We start from the raw sequence: 18,814 nt of genomic DNA, 5'->3' as shown, positions 1-18,814 counted from the left end.
AAGCTCATTTCAGCAGGAACAAAGTGCCTATTTTTTCATTCCCCCGGGTAAACAAGATGCAGACTTGCCCTCTCAACTTTTATCCATTGGAGTTAAATATGTGGATGAAGTACATATTCAGACTGGAAAGGCAAGCAAGCATTTTCCCTCAACTTAGGATGTATTTTGTGCAGTCACTGTGACCCAACCCAATGCATCAGCATTTGTTCAGGAGGCGGGGAAAGTGTGTGTGTACCTTCCACCTCAAAATACCCCTTCCCCCAACACACACACACACACACACACACACACACACACACAGAACACTGATTTACACGTCCAATGGTGTGAAAACACAGACAGGTTTTCCACATCCCAGTTTGGTCATCAGTGGTGAGTAAGGTCACACTGACTGGTGATACTCATCACTAAAGTAAAGTCTGGGCTAGGCTGAGTGAGGACATGACCAACAAACTTTGAGGAATCACACTGGTTAGTGAAAGAGGAAAGTCTAATATGAACAGACAGGGTCACGGTTCAGAGCAGAATACTCTGAACCAGAATACTACTAAGGTGTGTTACAGTAATGTGAGGCTGGAACAACAGCCTGCACACCCAGTGGTCTCTCGTCCAGGACTGGAATTGGGAGAACTATGGTTTTAAGTGAGAGTGAGTGTGGTTGAGTGGGGACAAACAGGATACTGTGAAAAGCACAGAAACACTGAAACGGTTGAATAAAGCCTTCTAACATGAAAAACACACGAGCCTCTCTTTATTTTAGACAATGCTACAACAAACAGCAGGTTGCTAGCTGGTGGAAGAGTTAATAAGTAGGTAGTAAAATAATGTATCGGCCAGGACATGTGTTCAGACTTTTCCTCTTCCCTCTGGGGTTTTTATGTGGATGTTACCTCATCATCACAGGGTGTGGGTGTTGGCGTGTGGGTGTGTGTGTGTGTGTGTGTGTGTGTGTGGGTGTGTGTGTGTGTGTGTGTGTGTGTGTGTGTGTGTATGTGTGTGTGTGTGTGTGTGTGTGTGTGTGTGTGTGTGTGTGTGTGTGTGTGTGTGTGCAGGACACTGTCCCCCCCTGTGTATTAACTTCCCTACTCCCACAGGGTGTCTAGTGTGACTCAACACTTTCAGTCAGTGAAGCTCTATCCCTCTCTCAAGCCAACCCCCGTTAGTCTCGAATTCTCTCCGCCCCCCCCCCCCCCCCCCCCTCCGCCACCACCACCACCACCTGGTAACCATGGCAACACTGTCTTGTAGCACTCTGTTGTGGAATCTTGAGAAATGCCTTGTCAGAGAGTCTGACTCGGCTTGACAGGGTCCCTGTGCTTGTAGCGACCTCAGGCCCTCGTCACACCAAACCACTGCACGTATTTCACATCCTGCGCAGAAGACAGACCTCATGGCTGATTCAGTCCATAGCTATGATGATGGACGAGGATGGATTAAACCCCTCAATTAAGTTCCTCTATCAGACTTATAATTACGATACTATAACAGAACATTTTGGGGGTTTATGGTTTGCAAATGACCCTCAGCTTTAACATGTGTCCCTCTTCTTTTACTGTACTGTACTTCAAGGAAATCACAAGAGTCAAGGTTGTACTTTTCGGTAATTTTAACCGTAAGCACCGTCATTATACAGCATGTATTCTCTCTCTCCGCTCGCTCACTCTGTCAAGTTACATACACACCAAAGCCCCTTCCCATGACAAACCTATAGGAACATTACAATCCTCTTTATGTATATTTGCATACAGCAAGCTTACTGTTGTGTTTGTGTAGCCATGTGTCGAGAACTTTTCTCACCTCTCCAACCCTCCAGCACCCCACATCTCTAACCCTCCAGCACCCCACATCTCCAACCCTCCAGCACCCCACATCTCCAACCCTCCAGCACCCCATATCTCCAACCCTCCAACTCTTCAGCCCCCCAGTCCTCTCATCTTCCAGCCCTTTAACCCCCCAACTGTCCAGATCAAAGTTAGGAGACACGTGACAGAGAGAGAGGGAGAGGGAGAGAGAGAGAAACTTTTTGGTATTTACTTTATTGTCTAAAATGTATGCTTTTGCAATAACATACACATTGTTTGAAGTAAGATCCCACTGACTTAATGCCAAATAAGGGTGTTATTTTTATCGTGCCTTCATTGTGGATGGTGCATACAAATGACAATTATCAAAACATGCTCAAATGAAAATTCAATGGTGCTGTTTTTGGAGCAAACACTTTTTGTTGAACACAATGCTTCGGCATCTTGCAGATGCTACCTGGTATCAAATGACTTCTACTGGTACACTAGAAAAACACATTCAACTACAAACTAGAGTGCTAGGAGAGTGAAATTTTTGTGATGTATAGCCTCTGAACCTAAGTGTCTGACTCAACATGGATGGGGGTGCGGACTGTGATATAACACAGGCTGCTTTCCTGGGGCTTAGAGGGGGACAGGTCGTAAATCTGGTCCAGGCTTTGGGTTACAACCTCTACCAGCGCAGGAAATGAGGTCATGCTCTGGGGGTAAACCATTATAGTATAGTGTAGGTCAGGGGGTGTATATAATGTATAGGACGCAGGTTTTGGATTTTACTGATCCAAGTACAACTTGTCCTGATGTAATGCTTTAGTTTACAGGAGGTTTGAGCTCAAGTGACTTTTCTTACTGACCCCAGATTAGTTAGTTCGAGGGAGGAAGTTTATTTATTTTTTGTGTCACAGAGGTGATGCAGAAGACCTGGCAAGCCTGGCATGTTGACTTTGAATCAGAAACACAGTTTGTAATTAAACATTTATTATGATATGTATGTTTGGATGTTATGTATGCTTAATCAATAAAAAAATATCTTTCTACCATCAAACATCTACATCTGCAAGACTGCACCAGAAGAGGTTAGACAGTTTTCTCTGTTATTTTAAACAAGTGCTTGGATCCTGCAGCCTTAAAACATGTGTGTGTTTTGACCCTCCCTGTCTTAGAGTTGTTTCACAAGTGGAAAACTATGTGATGTGGTTGGCAGAAAGTTCTCTCCACATGTGAGGAGTTTAGTGATTCACTCACAAGTTAAAAACAAGGTTCTTTTGTTTTGTTTTTAACTTATGCTCCAGTGAACCAGTGTTGCTTAGTGCCAGGAGTGTTCCAGCAGTCCATTTACACTTACAGGAACCTGACCATGTTCCCACTTACGACACAGAAGCCACCCTCCAGACCAGACCCATGACTAATCTTGATTCAACCATGTAACGACCGCTTGAGGTTTTGTCAGGTCCTCACTTTGTGTCAAGAAAAATTAATCAGCGTGTATCAATATTTGGGGAGAATTTTGGTGTAAGACCACACACTGTACATGACTGAAAAGGGGGGATTTATGTCTCATAGAGACTATACTTTGAGTATGCTGAGAGAGTCATCAATTTACTAACAGCGATTACCCTGAATAGCAAACAAATGATTTGAGTCTGGGATGGGGGAATTGAAGAGAACGTTCTCTCTCCTTGTCTCTATGTCTCTTTAAATCACACACACACGCGCGCGCACACACACTCACACACACACACACACACACACACACACACACACATACACAGTCAGCAAGCACACAGCAGCAGCTGGAGTTAGTGATGGAGGGAAATGATGAGGGATGGAGGGAAATGATGAGGGAGCTGTCGGAGGGGTGGGTCATGAAGAGAGTGAGGAGGGAGACTATCCATATTGATGTTTGTCATTCTGGTACATCAACACCCTTAAACTAATGTCTTTTGGCCTCAAAATGCAGATTTCACAACATCTTTTTGGTGTTTTTCAAGTATTGAATTATTTTCCACATAAAATACCAGAACATTCCTACTTTTTGAAAGTATGTTTTAACTATTAAACTATGAGATATTGTTATAATATAATATAATATAATAGGTTGAATATATCAGTATTGTTTCTGCCCCCCCCCCCCCCCCCCCCCCCCAGCAAACACACACCCTCCCAATGGCAATAATGGCATTTTATAATTAACGTGAATTTTTTTCTAGTTTTACTTTAATCGTATTTTCACTGTTATAATATGAGAGATAACTCTGTAGGCTGTGTAGGCTATTGTATTCGGTACTGAAAATGATATGCATAAAACATATTTGGCGTCAGGGATATTAACTTTAGGCTACCTTTATTTGCTCCAGTTGCTCTGTTCTCATTATTTAGTTACGGAGAATATGCTTCTACGGTTTAAAAGGAGCCGTTTAAAGGAGCGTACCTAACATTCATCCAGATTCTATCTTTCTCCTTTGCTTGTAGTTTGGTAATAGTCTAGTTTGGTTACGCTTGGGTCCCAAAACGCCCCCCGCCCCCTCACCATCACCTATATAAAAGTGCTCTGCGTCCCTTCGCTCAGTCTATCGCGCTGTCCGGCTGGAAGGAAGGTGGTAGAAGAAACCGCCTGGAGAAGCAGCGGAGGTTCAAAAAGGGAGAACAAATATCAACTCCGCAACTGTCAACTTTACGGCACCTAGTCTTTTTTTTTAAATCTAGTACATAACTGGAAACCTAAACCTAAAATTATTTTACCCTCTCAGCTGAACCAAAATGACCGGTAGCCCAGTTACGGGGTTACTGGTTGCGCTGTGCGTAAGCAGCGCGGTCCATTGTACCCCTATGCCAACAAAGAACCAAGGGTTAAGCAAAAGTCAAATTGATCAGCAACAAATTTACCCCGACCTTGAAGACCGTCTCTCACTCGCTTCTCATCAACTCGCTTCTCATCAAGGTATGTAGTCTGGCGCCTTTAACTGGGTACATAATTCTCCTTTATGCATGCTGAGCCCAATTATGTGATTTTCTGGGCACATGCGATGCAATTCCATTGCCTAGCCTACTGTATGGTGAAATGCTTTAATATAGGCCTACATAATGAACGAGTTTTTGATCTATTAGGGTATATATTTCTGTGAATTAATTGTTTATGTGTCTTGCAGTTGGATGCGAAGAAAACGGCCACAGTTATAGCCTCCATGAACAATGGGAGAAGTCTCACAGGGGCAGTGCAATGATTTGCACTTGTAATGGAGCAGCAGGAATAGAATGTAAAACCAAACCTGAAGGTGAGACGATTTCTGTTCTTGTGCCATTTGGCGTACGCGTAGCGTACCCACACACCATCCATAGCCAGCACTAACCGCACTCCAACGAAGCCGTTGCACTTTTAATTCATGTTGTCTCCTGAGACCCCCTATCCTTACACTTGTATTAGACTATGAAATACTATTCAATGTGCGCTGTAGGTATGTACGCTCTGGTGCGCGTTTTCCTTTCCAACTTTTGACATTGAGCGCAGTCAGAAACATCCGACGCCTGTTAAACTGCCTGTGTCTTCTGCAGCTGAAGAGTCCTGCTATGACAAACACAACGACCGGACGTACAGCGTCGGCGTTACTTATGAGAGACCGAAGGACGGCATGATGTGGGACTGCACCTGCATCGGCTCTGGTCGGGGCAAAATCAGCTGCACCATCACAAGTGAGTTCGCTGACCATGCGTGGATAAACGGCGCACTTGCTTGAGGCTATTGGGTATACTTTATCATGTACTTTTGTTGTTTTAAGACCGCTGCCACGAAGGAGGGCAATCGTACAAGATCGGGGACACTTGGCAACGACCCCACGACTCCGGCGACTATATGCTAGAGTGCGTCTGTCTAGGGAACGGCAAGGGAGAGTGGACCTGCAAACCCGTGGGTGAGTGTGTGACCTTAGCAGAAAGTGACATGTCTTTTCAAAAACATGAGTAGGTTATGGCCTCTTGTAGTGGTATGGATGTACTTAGTGAACCATTCAAATTGCATACAAGAATTATCCACTGAGAGTCATTTCTCGGAAACGTGACAGTGTTCAATGTCCTTGTCAATATTTGATGGACAGTCACTCCTAACTCAGCAGATGGTCAAACACCCAGACAAACATGAGAGTGGTGCAAGCACATTGTTCCGTAATCGATGTTTCACTTTGATGTTTTAATGGAAAGTTAGAAGAAGGTTGTGGATAACCCCAATTCTGATAATTCAGGTGATTCTAATAAAGTCTTCGATGTTCTCTGAATAGCGGAGCGTTGTTATGACAACACGGCCGGAGCATCCTATGTGGTGGGGCAAACCTGGGAGAAACCATACCAGGGATGGATGATGATAGACTGCACCTGTCTAGGAGAGGGGAATGGACGCATCACCTGCACCTCCAGGAGTGAGTGTACTCAGACACACTCACACACACACACACACACACACACACACACACACACACACACACGCACACACACACGCACACACATTCGCTTGGTCATGGCTTGACATTCTCTTCTCTTTAGACCGTTGTAACGACCAGGACACCAAAACATCTTACCGCATTGGAGACAAATGGAGCAAGAAAGATGCAAGTGGAAACGTGCTCCAGTGTCTGTGTACAGGAAACGGCCGTGGGGAGTGGAAGTGTGAGAGACATACGTCCGGGACAAGCACTGACATGGGCTTGGGTATGTCAGCACTCTTATTTGATAAGACTCTGATTTAAAAATAAAAAACACTGGAACAGTGTGTTTTAATGATTAAACTGGAATACAATTTAAAAAAATAATAATCAATCAATCAATTAACTAATCAGACATATTTCCTTTGTGATCCCGGTCAGTGAGCACAGGTACTCGTGTGCTGATCCATCCAGCCCTGCACCTGCCTCTGCCCCAACCTGAGCCCCCCACAGAGGGAACCTGCCGCGCCGCCTCAGGTGCCTCCTACCATGATGGCATGCGCTGGATCAGGACCCAGGGCAGCAAGCAGATGCTGTGTACCTGCCTGGGCAATGGGGTCAGCTGTGAGGAGTGGGGTGAGTGTGTGTGTGTGTGTGTGTGTGTGTGTGTTTTGTGTATGTGTGTGTGTATGGCCATGCTGGATCAGAACTTAGGGCAGCAGGGAGAATGTGGTGTGTGTCTGTGTATGTGTGTGTGTGTGTGTGTGTGTGTGTGTGTGACTGTGTGTGTGTGCGTACATGTGTGTGTGATGCATCCTTGTAAAGGCTTGTTGCATCACCTTCTATCATCTTATGTCTCATCCCGTCTCACCCTACAGAGGGTCAATCCGCAGTGTACGGCGGGAACTCAGAGGGTCAACCGTGTGCGTTCCCCTTTGTGTTCATGGGTAAGACCTACTACTCCTGCACCTCGGAGGGACGCAGTGACGGACAGCTCTGGTGCTCCACCTCCTCTGACTACGAGAAAGACCAGCTGTACTCCTTCTGCACTGAGAAGAATGGTGAGGGGATGGAGTGGAGGGAGGGAGGGCAGGAGGGAGGGAGGGAGGATAGATGGATAGGTTGATGGATAGGTGGAGGGTGGGCAGACAGAGAGACAGACAGAGAGACAGACAGACAGAGACAGACAGACAGGCAGCTGGTAACCAATCAGACCTTTGTGTTTCTCTGGTCTCTAGCCGTGGTGTCAACCCGGGGGGGGAATTCCAATGGTGCACTGTGCGAGTTCCCTTTCCTGTATAATGGACGCAACTACACCGACTGCACCGCTGATGGGCGCCGTGATGGCATGAAATGGTGCGGAACCACCACCAACTATGACGGAGAACAGCTCTACGGATTCTGCCCCATGGCTGGTAAGTGTTAGTGCGTGTATATCAATCTGTGGATTGAGGGAGTATTTGTGTGTGTGTGTGTGTGTGTGTGTGTGTGTGTGTGTGTGTGTGTGTGTGTGTTTGAGAAAGAGTGTGTGTGGCTGTGTGTGGATATTTGAGTTTAAATCTAAACAATTAAACCCAGTAGCAGTCATGTATGTAACACATTGAAGACAGTTGTTAGGGTAAAAAAAAACGTTGAGAGGAATTCTACCACTTCTCCTTTTACTGAGGTAATTCAGGGTCTTTATCGTGGGTGTGGGAAAATTGGGTGGGATGCTGTTGTTTTCATTCATTGAATTCCTCAGGGTTAGGGTTGTCAGGGTTATAATCAAGATAATTGGAGTTGGCCTGATCTTCATCAGATCTTGCTCTTACAGATGATAATGGCTATTTAACTGAATGGGTCACTTAAAGTCTACAGAGCAGTTAAGTTCAATGGGCAGTAAATGACTTGGTGTTTAAGAGCTATTAAGTGAAGAGGGGAATGGTCATGGGAGAGGACTGAGTAATGTGTCTTTAAGAGGCTGTTAGAATGATTCCTGACTCTCTGCTCCACTGGGCAGAGGTTTAGGAGCTCTAAGGACAGGCCTCAGAGGCCTAAGAGACATACCCACGTATTGATGCGCTCTCCTGCATACACACACTCATTCACTACCACACATGCACACGCACACACACACATACTGGCATTGGTCCAGAGCCAGTCTGGCACAGTTCCAACAAAGCTCAGCCGTTGCCTTCTTGACACACACACACACATACCCACACACACATACACACACTCACATACGCACACACACACACACACACGCACGCTGACTAATCCCTCTCTGTCTCTGCCCAGCTCATGAGGAGATATGCACCACCAACGATGGGGTGATGTACCGTGTGGGCGACCAATGGGACAAGCGGCACGAAACCCTGGGTCACATGATGCAGTGCACCTGCATGGGCAGCGGGCGCGGAGAGTGGAGCTGCATTGCCTACTCCCAGCTGCGAGGTCAGGGGTCACCACCTGCCAGATTACCTTTTCTGTCTTTTTTTTTTTTTTTTTATCCATGGTGTTTTCAGACCAGTATTGTGAGGACATACAGGTTTGTTTTAGTTCTAGCCCTGCACTAATCACACCTGATTCAGCTCATCAACGACAAATCAAGCCCCTGATTAGCTGAATCAGGTGTGTTAGTGCATGGCTGGAACAAAAGTCTACACACAACTCAGGACCAGGATTGAACACTGTTACATACAGCCCATTTAAAATTGGATAGAAATAGAATGTATAGAGATAGAAGGAATAGAGCGGACAGCCATCAGCAGTTTTTGCAGTTCTATGACATTGAAATTCCCTCCTTGTCTCCCTCTCTTTCCAGACCAGTGCATTGTGGACAGTCTGACATATGAGGTGAGCCAGACCTTCACCAAGCGTCACGACCAGGGCTACATGATGAACTGCACCTGCTTTGGCCAGGGCCGTGGACGTTGGAAGTGCGATGCCATTGGTAGGTTCAGACGCCACTCAAATCCAGCCCCCAGCCTTTTCTGTAAATCTAGCCAATATACCAGGGGTTATTCAGTTATTCAGTTATTCAGTGGGGTAGAGCCTTTAGAACCTTGCAGGTACCGTAGATAGTCAATGTAGGGAGCTCACATGAGAGTGTACAGTACATGTGACAAAGGAGTACTGAAGCTCTTTTCTCCACCATGTATTTCTGTTTGATCGTTCTGTGACTGTGACTATCCCTCACCTCAAAGGAACATCAGCCCCCGTTTTTTCCTTGTACAGTAGAGTACAAGATTTCAGTTTCAGTTTGTCCTTTTGTGAACTTCAAGAAAGCCTACCACCAAGCCAAAATATCCCCCGATTAATTTAAACAAAAATGTAAAATGTAAAACAAAGTTCAAAGCAAAAAGTATCAATAGCAGTTTAAGGATCCCTAGCCAAGCAATAGCTCAAGTTAAGCCCCCCCCCTCTCTCTCCCTCTCAGATCAGTGCCAGGAGCCAGAAAACAGGGAATTCTACCAGGTCGGTGAAACCTGGGACAAAACCATCCACGGAGTCCGCTACCGCTGCCATTGCTATGGCAAGGGCATTGGCGAGCTGAGCTGCGAGCCCCAACAGACCTTCCCAGGTAAGAGAGCAGTCCTATTGGCTCCTCCCTTTAGATATATAAAAAAGAAATTCCTAAGACATGTTTGTGTCAAATTTCTGTGAAATATTAGACCCAAGGAGGTTGCCAGCTGTTTTTAAAGCCCACAGTGATGACCAATAACCAACAAAGCAGTGTATAACACTGTATAAGCCTTAATAGTGTAGTTATTAGTAAAGTTTACCACTATCTTAAATGGGATAGCTTGAGGAGTCACTAAGGCAGGAAGGAGGGAACCCAGGTGAGTCTGATTAATGCAGTCACCCTACCCTCTCCCTCCTTCCATACCCCCTACCTCCCACTCTTTGGGAACCCTGCTGATAGTTCATCTACGTTTGTTCACCTTTTTACCTCACCCTTTCTACCCTCCATCACACCCTATACCAATGGCCCTTTGAAATTAAACGAAGGGGAGGTTTAACCCCTTCACCACCTCCGCGGGGGGGGGGGGGTAGTTCTACTCGACTTTGATGTCAGGCAAATGGAGGGGCCTCCCACTGGGCAGGGAGGGGCCGTGAGGGAGGAACTTAGTAGCACACTTCCTGTCTCAATCAATCAACCCTGGGTGGTAAAACACTAGTTCTGTACATATAGACGTCTCTAATAGCTGTATGGTAAAAAACAAAGTGAATGCAGAATAACTTCAACATTTTCTTCTCCCTCAATTTATTATGTAAATCTTCACTTAAAAGTCCTTGTTTTGTGTTGCTATGTGTAGAATGCAGAAATATTTTTTTTACCCTAGCAAACCTTTCAATCTGAACCCTGCATATAGTCAACCTTCCATAGGTTTCATGACCCATTTGGTGCTGTTTTTCTTTATTCAAAAGTTGAGGGCAACAGAAATTACCCTTTGGAAATGACCTCACTGCTTCAAACCACCAGTATTGTGGAGTAGTTCCACTACATGTAGATCAACTGTTAGTTTAATTACTTCGCTGTAGCTTGGTGGTAGTTAAACTGAATTAAAATATTTTGTGTTTTCGTTTCTTTTCCAGTTTAACTACTTTTTTGACATCAATGTGTGTGTGTGAGTGTGTGTGTGTGTGTGTGTGTGTGTGTGTGTGTGTGTGTGTGTGTGTGTGTGTGTGTGTATACAGGATACAGGAGTGAGGGGGAAACATAGTACCCTGGTGTGATTTTAGACACCGAAGACATTGGTTACCCACAAGCAGTGGGTTTAGGACCTGTATTGAAACCAGACAGTGGGTAGTCTGATGGTCTAATGGTCAGGGTTGTCCCCAGACTGCACAATGTCTGTCTGAGGGGAACTGACAACCTAGGCTTCGCAAAGAATCTTTGTGGGGGGGGGGAGAATATTTTTACCCTGCATGTGTACCAAAATACAGAAATCTCACTATGCTGGTTCTTGTCTTGATTTCTTAGTGACCGATAGATTTCTAGAGAATTTTAACAGAAGAAAATGTAACCTAATGTCTCTCCCCCTCGCCCCAGGTGGCCACAGGCCTGTGCAGGTGATCATCACTGAAGCGGGCAAGCAGCCTGACTCCCACCCCATCCAGTGGAACGCCCCCACCTCCACCCACATCACCCAGTACATCCTCAAGTGGAGAGTGGTGAGTGCTCAGCCACCCTAGTCAATTCTGCTAGTGTACTTATGGCGCTTTTCCATTGACCAGCCCGGTACGGATCGGCATGACACTCATTTGAAAAGTTCGGTTCGGTACAGGTAGGATACGTTCTCCATTATACACAACAGACCAGGAACGAGCGGCGACAGTAGGAGGAGTTAAGTGTCATAAGAGCACTTCACTTTAATAAGTGCCGGTATACAGCTCAACGGGGGGAAATGTGATAAGAATGATGTCAAAATGCAGCAATATCATGCACAGATCAGCCTTAAAACGTAACATTAGATATATAACGTTAGACAGTTTATTAACGTTATTACTCTGGTGCTTCTCTGGTGCCAACCATACAGAGATGATGGAAGACAACTGCGAGACAACGTTAAACCAAAACATTGCACAGTAATACTGCATAGTAACCAAAGTAACACCAGCAAGACACCAATATCTCACATGTTTCTTCTGAGTAGGGTTGAGCAGCTCCATTTATGCTGTTTAAGAACATTCTAGAATAGAATATTTCATACCAATAGATACTTTCCGAATAGAGTTTCTAGAGGAGTTATGACCAATCCCATGCATTCACAAACAGAGAGGGTTGTTCAAACATTTACTGGAACATTCTATCTGTCAACTTAGAACGCTGACAGGTTGTTGTTTGCCATGTTAGTTGAAGGTTATGGAGTTCTTGAACTCTTCTGCAAACAAAACACACACACACACACACACACACACACAGACACACACATACGCACATGTACACACACGGGAATGACGGGGTAAAAACTTTCTCTCTCACAAATACTCTCTTTGAAGTGGCCTCGATCTGACCAGCTGTTTGAATGTTTATGACCCCTAATTGAATTCAAACACATTTCTTCCTAAGTGGTTTGTATGTTTTGGATAGCTGAGTTACTCTCTCGCCTCCACCTTCCTCAACTCTCCCTCTTTTTCTCTTATGTTGGGAAAGGTCTGTAGTTTTCCAATAGTTTAAAGCCAATAGAGTGTTCCCAAAAGCAGGGTAGGGCAGAGAGAGAGTGAATGCCAGCTCAACCACACTGGGCAGAGGGCATTGGCTGGGCTTGAAGACAGGGAGAGAGTCTAGGGAGTGATGTCCAGAAAGTATTAACAGCCTACTGTTTGATTTTTTCAATCCACATGATCTCAACTCCCAAGAATTGATTAATAGTCCTGACACGCTAGATATGACGCATGACGTTTGAACAGTTGGCTTTCACTCCAGCCAGAGAATTTTCCTTTCAGGGAGTGCTTTGGAAAGTATTATTGGTCATTATGTTTTGTAACGGATAGTTCTTAGGTAGAGGATTCAAACGCACGACTCTAAATAGTCTTTACTTGCAAAGGTTCAGTACACAGGTAGGCAGTCAGTAGGCAGATAGGGGTAAGCAGAGCAGGGTTTGGTACACAGGTAATAAAAAAAACAGGTAGGCATATAATCCGACAGGGAAATAATAATAATAATAATAATAATAATAATAATAGCTTTAATTTATAAAAGGCAAAAGGCAGGGTCAAAAAGCAGAGATCAAACACTAGGAGAAAACAGTAGGAGATTGCTGGGACATACTACCGAGGCACATTGAACATTTCCAGTGAGGGGAGAGTGAAGCTCTTCTCCATTTAACACCACAATATTGTATTGGCACCTATTTGACCCCATTACCTCTGACTTTAACCCAGTGACCTCTCAACTTTGACCTTTGGTAGAAAAATACTCGCACCGCCTGGAGGGAGGTCAACATCCCGGGCCACCTCAACTCCTACACCATCGCTGGCCTGAAGCCTGGCATCACCTACGAGGGTCAGCTGATCAGCATCCTCCGCATGGGACGCCGCGAGGTCACACGCTTTGACTTCACCACCACCTATGGCTCCCGTAAGAGTCCTCTTATCAACCCGCCCATCTCTCTCTCTCTCTCTCTCTCTCTCTCTCTCTCTCTCTCTCTCTCTCTCTCTCTCTCTGTCTATCCTGTGGTTTCATTACAAATGGGGACTTTTCTATACTTTCCGAGGGTATCTGAAATTCTCCTTCTCTTTCTCCCTCCCTGTTGGTCAGTGGCCACCTCTGAGGGCGAGACCACCAAGCTTCCCGCCGTGGTGGACACCTCTGAGTCGGTGACAGAGATCACCTCCAACAGCTTCGTGATCTCCTGGGTGTCCGCCTCCGACACCGTGTCTGGCTTCAGGGTGGAGTATGAACTCAGTGAGGATGGAGCCACGCCCCAGGTGCTGGGTGAGTGGACCACTGCATGGGAACGGTTCCTTTGTTATGTTATGTCTGGTTTCAAACATTTGTGACAGCAGCTGGTGAAACCGGGAACAAGTCGGCAGCCGATCAAATGTTCAGACTTTTATTCGTAAAAATGTAATTACATTTCGACATTGTTGTTAGTCGCTAGTCAACTAACACAGCTTGTTTTGTGAGCCTGTTAACAATGTAAAGTAGTGTTATATTTAACTAGGTAGTAGTGGCGATTACCCACGGAATCCATTGCATTGCAATATTTTGGCTTGACTTGACGTGTGTCATTGATTTTGTTGGGCCCAAGATGAAACTAGACCAACGTCCGTAGTCGAGCCACTAAGAGCAACACACACATCCAAACATCCGTACAGTGGAACCAATAGGATAGTGCAAACCATCTATAATGTTTTTAACATAGGCTCAATAGGCTCGACATCAAACGGATTGATTGATCAAATTAATTTGTACATTCAGTTGACATTCTTTGTGTCCCCCAGACCTGCCTCGTACGACCACCTCAGTGAGCATCTCTGAACTCCTGCCTGGCCGCAGGTACAACGTCAACGTGTACGAGATCACACCCCAGGGAGAACCCAACCTCATCCTCACCACCTCCCAGACCACAGGTACTTAACCCTGCCTCACCCAACCCTCACCAGCACTCTCCCACACACATCTGTATATGCACTCTCCACATGAAGTGAAATTCATCCTTACCCACCCTCCTGCACCAGCTCTATCCCCCACTCAGCCCTCCCTCATATGGCTACTCTCTCACCACCCCCCAGGTGATGGGTACCAGAGCTCACCCACCCACCTACATCCACCTCACTGACCTGTTTGCTCCCACAGCTCCTGACAGCCCCACTGAACATGAGATCGATCAGGTAGGAGAGACCTCCATCCACATCAGATGGTCCAAACCCCAGGCGCCAATCACAGGTGAGAGAAATGTGTGTGTGTGTGTGTATGTACTCAAAAACTACACAGACACAGCTTACGTCCCTCAAATCCACCATTGCCCGGCAGTCAAACCCAGTGACCACACACACTAACCGTTATGCTTACCATTTCTATCCAGGCTACCGTGTGGTATACACTCCCTCCATAGAGGGCAGCAGCACTGAGCTGACTCTCCCAGACACCGAGACCTCTGTGACCCTGGTGGACCTCCGCCCCGGCCTGCTGTACAACATCAGCATCTACGCCGTGGAAGAGGACCAGGAGAGTGAGCCTGTGTTCGTACAGGTCAACACCGCTGGAGAGCCACATCCAGGTACACAGTTTATATACATACCTCGAAACAGGACCAACCCTAACCTTAGCACTAGCCCCAATAAATACATTTGGGAAAGTTACATGGAAAAATGTACGAGAATTTTGCAACCCTAGCCCTAATCTTAACTCAGACTGTCAGTAATGCCATGACCGGTAATGTCACTACTGTCCCATTATAGACAACCTCCAAGGTAGGAAAAAGGCAAATAGCATAGTTGACATCTCCAATACAAGATATACAGTCTCATAGAAATCTCTTTACAGGAAAGTCAGGATTGTACGATTAAATGCCAGCCCCAGGCGGCTCAGAAACTAAGTCTGAAGACTCGGGAGAGCCTGTTTATTTCATCTGACCTTCTAAGGGAGTATTCATTCCCCCTCTCTCCACTGGAAAGGCTGATGTCACACTCTGTCCCGGTTGGAAGTCGGTTTGGCCCTCAGTACCGGTTCTGTGAGTGACAGTTGGCAGATTTAGAGTTAGCTCGGAGATGCTCAGGCCTAGCCTTGTAAGGGCCAGATCGGAGCTTGGTGTTGGGTTTCTGTTCTGTTCTGGATTCTGGTCCTATAAGAAGAATAGTCACTGTCAAGGTATTGGCTATTTAGATACAGAGTGATGGCGCTATCGGCTGGTCACAGGTAATGACACTCACAAGGGTGGATGGGTGTAGCTGCATAGGCCAACAGTCTTGCCCTCTTAGCTCCCTTATGCTGATTTATGCTGGTTTATATTAGTGCTGTGTGAGAATGCGCTCGCGCACACACACACACACACACACACACACACACACACACACACACACACACACACATACATACACACATACACACACACACACACACACTCAATCTCTCTGTACTTCTCTAAATCTATACTGATAGATTTATGCTCATATTGAACGCACACACACACACACACACACACACACACACACACACACACACACAGACACAATAAAACAACACTCAATCTCTCCATATGGATCTGATTACCCTTCTTTTACTTTCTGGGTTTCTTTATCTGGGTCAGTGTTGTTGCCGTCTTGTAAAGATCCTCAGTTCGCTTTCCTACTCCTCATACTGCATAGTTTAATTTTCTTTTCATTTCCTGGACTGCTACTTGGTTTTGTATTTCAGAATTCCTTGCAGCTGGCATGGTCAAAGTCTCAGATATGAAATGGATATGATTAGATAAATTGGAATCACTCAACAGATGTCCATTTTGTAAGCGGAAATTAGTCATGAATGGTGCAGAACTAATGAATCTGTCGGTCTGCACAAATTGACACAAAGGACATTGAACATTGAACAGAAACACACACAGCATCACAACACTAATTAATTAAAAACCTTACCGTGTGATCTCAGTCAACACATGACCACTTCCTGTCCACAGAGGAAGTATCATCCCCAACTGACCTGCAGTTCTACGAGGTGACGGATACCAAGATCATCATCACCTGGACCGGCCCACCCAACGAGGTGTCTGGCTACCGTGTGACCTTTGCCCCTGTTACCCCGGGCGATACACCGCAGAGGCCCCTGCAACTGCCTACATCGCCCAACGCGAATGCGGAGATCACACACTTGCAACCTGGCACGCTTTACCGCTTTAATGTCTACGCCATCTACGGAGGGGTGGAGAGTGAACCACTGTATGGAGAGAAAGCTACCAGTAAGTATACATGTACACACACACACACACACACACACACACAGCCCACAGACACACATCACCTATGTAACACATTATGCGTGTTAACCCTTTCAGAGCCCGACTCCCCCACCAACATCCGCTTCACTGATATTGGTTCGGACACCGCCATAGTGATCTGGGAGGTACCCAGGGCGACTGTCACAGGATACCGCCTCATCATGACCGTGGAAGGCTCCTCCCCCACCCAGAAGAGGATCCCAGGGGGTGTAGCCCAGTTCCCTCTCCGGGGTCTGCGTCCGGACACACTCTACACGGTTTCTCTGCACTCTGAAAAAGACAACGTGCTCAGTGAGGGAGTCAACGGAGTCTTCACTACCAGTGAGTACTGAGGAGAGGAGTATCGGTAGTCTATGTCGCTCGTCCCGTATCTACATGTAGCTCTCCTCTCAAAAAGGCCACCTCTCTGCCTGATATGGTTGAATATATTCAATATATTGATATATATATCATCTCATGACTTTGCATTCTACGATTTCCCCCCTCCTCTCTCTTTCTCTCTCTCTCTCTCTCTCTCTCTCTCTCTCTCTCTCTCTCTCTCTCTCGCTCTGTCTATCTCTCTCTCAGCTCCTAAGATGGGAAACAATCCTCCCTTCACTACTGATGTCACAGACACCTCCATCATCATATCCTGGATCCCCGTCCCCAAGTTCAGCTACCAGGTAAAAACCATAGAACATATAAGAACACAGGATGAAACATGATCTCTCAAGCTTACCATGACTTCTCACTTCCTGTCCCTCCCCCCAGCTGTCGGTGCGGCCCAGTCAGGGTGGAGAGGCTCCCAGAGATGTAACCTCTGACTCAGGAAGTATTTATGTTTCGGGTCTGACACCTGGCACTGAGTACTCCTATAGCGTTCAGCCCATGGTCAACGGACGCAACCGCGGCAACCCCATCACCCGCAATGTCGTCACTTGTGAGTAGGATCAGCTTAAGGCCAAGGGCTTTATTGATTTTGCTCAAACTAGCCTGAAAATGTGCTTTTGATGCTACAGAGCTGGTGTCATTTAAGTGAGGAGTTATGGGGCAGTGAGGTTGATTTGTTGTCAATCTACTGATTTGAACTGTTTTAAGCATTTAGAAAAAAAAGAAAAAAAGTTTGGTTGAGGGGTACTTATAGTTACTCAAACCATTGTTAGTTGGTGCAGATGTTTTTTTTCTAACTACTTACAAGACTAAGAGAATGTTTTTTGGTTATTGTGTCCAGCCCTGTCTCCACCCACTGACCTGAGTCTGAGGTCCAACCCAGACACGGGTGAGCTGACTGTCCAATGGGTCGACACCCCCACGCAAGGTAAATATTTACCCTCCTCCCACCCGCCATGGGACCATAGCCCAGACCAGACATCAGACTCTCTTTGGGTTTGGACTAGTATGGACCTTGGCCCCTACCAAGACCTTGGTGCCAGAACAAATGTCTCTTTCTGTCTCTCTCTTTGTCTCCCCCTCATCCACTCTGTCTCTCTCTCTTCCTCTGTAACCCCCACCTCACTCTCTCTCTTTAGCAGTTTTGTTGTTGTTAACAAGAACAGACTGGATTAATACCTTCATAGTTGATCTTGTTGGCTTGGTAAATCACTGCTGTATTTCACCAATAAATGTTTCACCACCACTTCCCCTCTCTCTTCCATCCTACCCCCCCCCCCCCCCCCCCCCCCCTCCCCCTTCCCACAAACATACACACAGACATCACAGGTTACCGAGTGACATGCACGCCGACCAATGGGCAGCGAGGGAACTCACTGGAAGAGTTTGTCCCGCCGGGTCAGAACTCCATGACTCTGGAGAACCTGAGTCCGGGAGTGGAGTACAACGTCAGTGTCTTCACTGTCAAAGACCTGCAAGAGAGTGTCCCCGTGTACACCACTGTCACCCAAGGTAGGACAGATCAAGACACAGCTGATCCTAGAACAGTAGGCTCCAAGCATGGACTGATGTTGAACTGTGCTGTGGTGACGGGTTAGTTACAAATGACATACACATACACACACACACATACACACACACTCACACTCACTGATTTTATTTTATTTTTTATGGTGGGGGGGGTTGCGTGTGTACACCATTTTGGTGTGTGTGTGTGTGTGTGTGTGTGTGTATGTGAATACATGCTTGTGTGCATGTGTTGGATATTCCTTCTGCATTCTGTGGCCAGGAAAGGCTGTGGGAA

At 46.1% G+C, this 18,814-nt stretch overlaps 1 protein-coding gene across 2 annotated transcripts in view; it reads left to right on the top strand.

Annotated features, from left to right (window-relative positions):
• The first annotated feature begins 4,382 nt into the window (after positions 1 to 4,382).
• fn1b (fibronectin 1b) overlaps positions 4,383 to 18,814 on the top strand; it is a 25,902-nt gene continuing 11,470 nt past the window's right edge. For both annotated transcript variants that reach the window (XM_080526405.1, XM_080526404.1), the window contains exons 1-24: positions 4,383 to 4,743; positions 4,952 to 5,077; positions 5,355 to 5,492; positions 5,579 to 5,710; positions 6,074 to 6,211; positions 6,336 to 6,500; positions 6,656 to 6,850; positions 7,093 to 7,275; positions 7,453 to 7,629; positions 8,495 to 8,650; positions 9,021 to 9,149; positions 9,636 to 9,779; positions 11,253 to 11,374; positions 13,115 to 13,283; positions 13,464 to 13,640; positions 14,150 to 14,278; positions 14,505 to 14,594; positions 14,734 to 14,928; positions 16,324 to 16,602; positions 16,699 to 16,962; positions 17,209 to 17,303; positions 17,392 to 17,560; positions 17,852 to 17,938; positions 18,331 to 18,522. In XM_080526405.1, the coding sequence (XP_080382531.1) occupies positions 4,563 to 4,743; positions 4,952 to 5,077; positions 5,355 to 5,492; positions 5,579 to 5,710; positions 6,074 to 6,211; positions 6,336 to 6,500; positions 6,656 to 6,850; positions 7,093 to 7,275; positions 7,453 to 7,629; positions 8,495 to 8,650; positions 9,021 to 9,149; positions 9,636 to 9,779; positions 11,253 to 11,374; positions 13,115 to 13,283; positions 13,464 to 13,640; positions 14,150 to 14,278; positions 14,505 to 14,594; positions 14,734 to 14,928; positions 16,324 to 16,602; positions 16,699 to 16,962; positions 17,209 to 17,303; positions 17,392 to 17,560; positions 17,852 to 17,938; positions 18,331 to 18,522 (3,832 nt within the window). In that variant the 5' untranslated portion in view covers positions 4,383 to 4,562. The remainder of the gene's footprint in view (positions 4,744 to 4,951; positions 5,078 to 5,354; positions 5,493 to 5,578; positions 5,711 to 6,073; positions 6,212 to 6,335; positions 6,501 to 6,655; positions 6,851 to 7,092; positions 7,276 to 7,452; positions 7,630 to 8,494; positions 8,651 to 9,020; positions 9,150 to 9,635; positions 9,780 to 11,252; positions 11,375 to 13,114; positions 13,284 to 13,463; positions 13,641 to 14,149; positions 14,279 to 14,504; positions 14,595 to 14,733; positions 14,929 to 16,323; positions 16,603 to 16,698; positions 16,963 to 17,208; positions 17,304 to 17,391; positions 17,561 to 17,851; positions 17,939 to 18,330; positions 18,523 to 18,814) is intronic.

The sequence above is a fragment of the Nansenia antarctica genome, assembly GCF_963989245.1.
Source record: "Nansenia antarctica genome assembly, chromosome: 3".
NCBI classification, from domain to species: domain Eukaryota; kingdom Metazoa; phylum Chordata; class Actinopteri; order Argentiniformes; family Microstomatidae; genus Nansenia; species Nansenia antarctica.
This window is presented reverse-complemented; position numbering and strand designations above follow the sequence as displayed.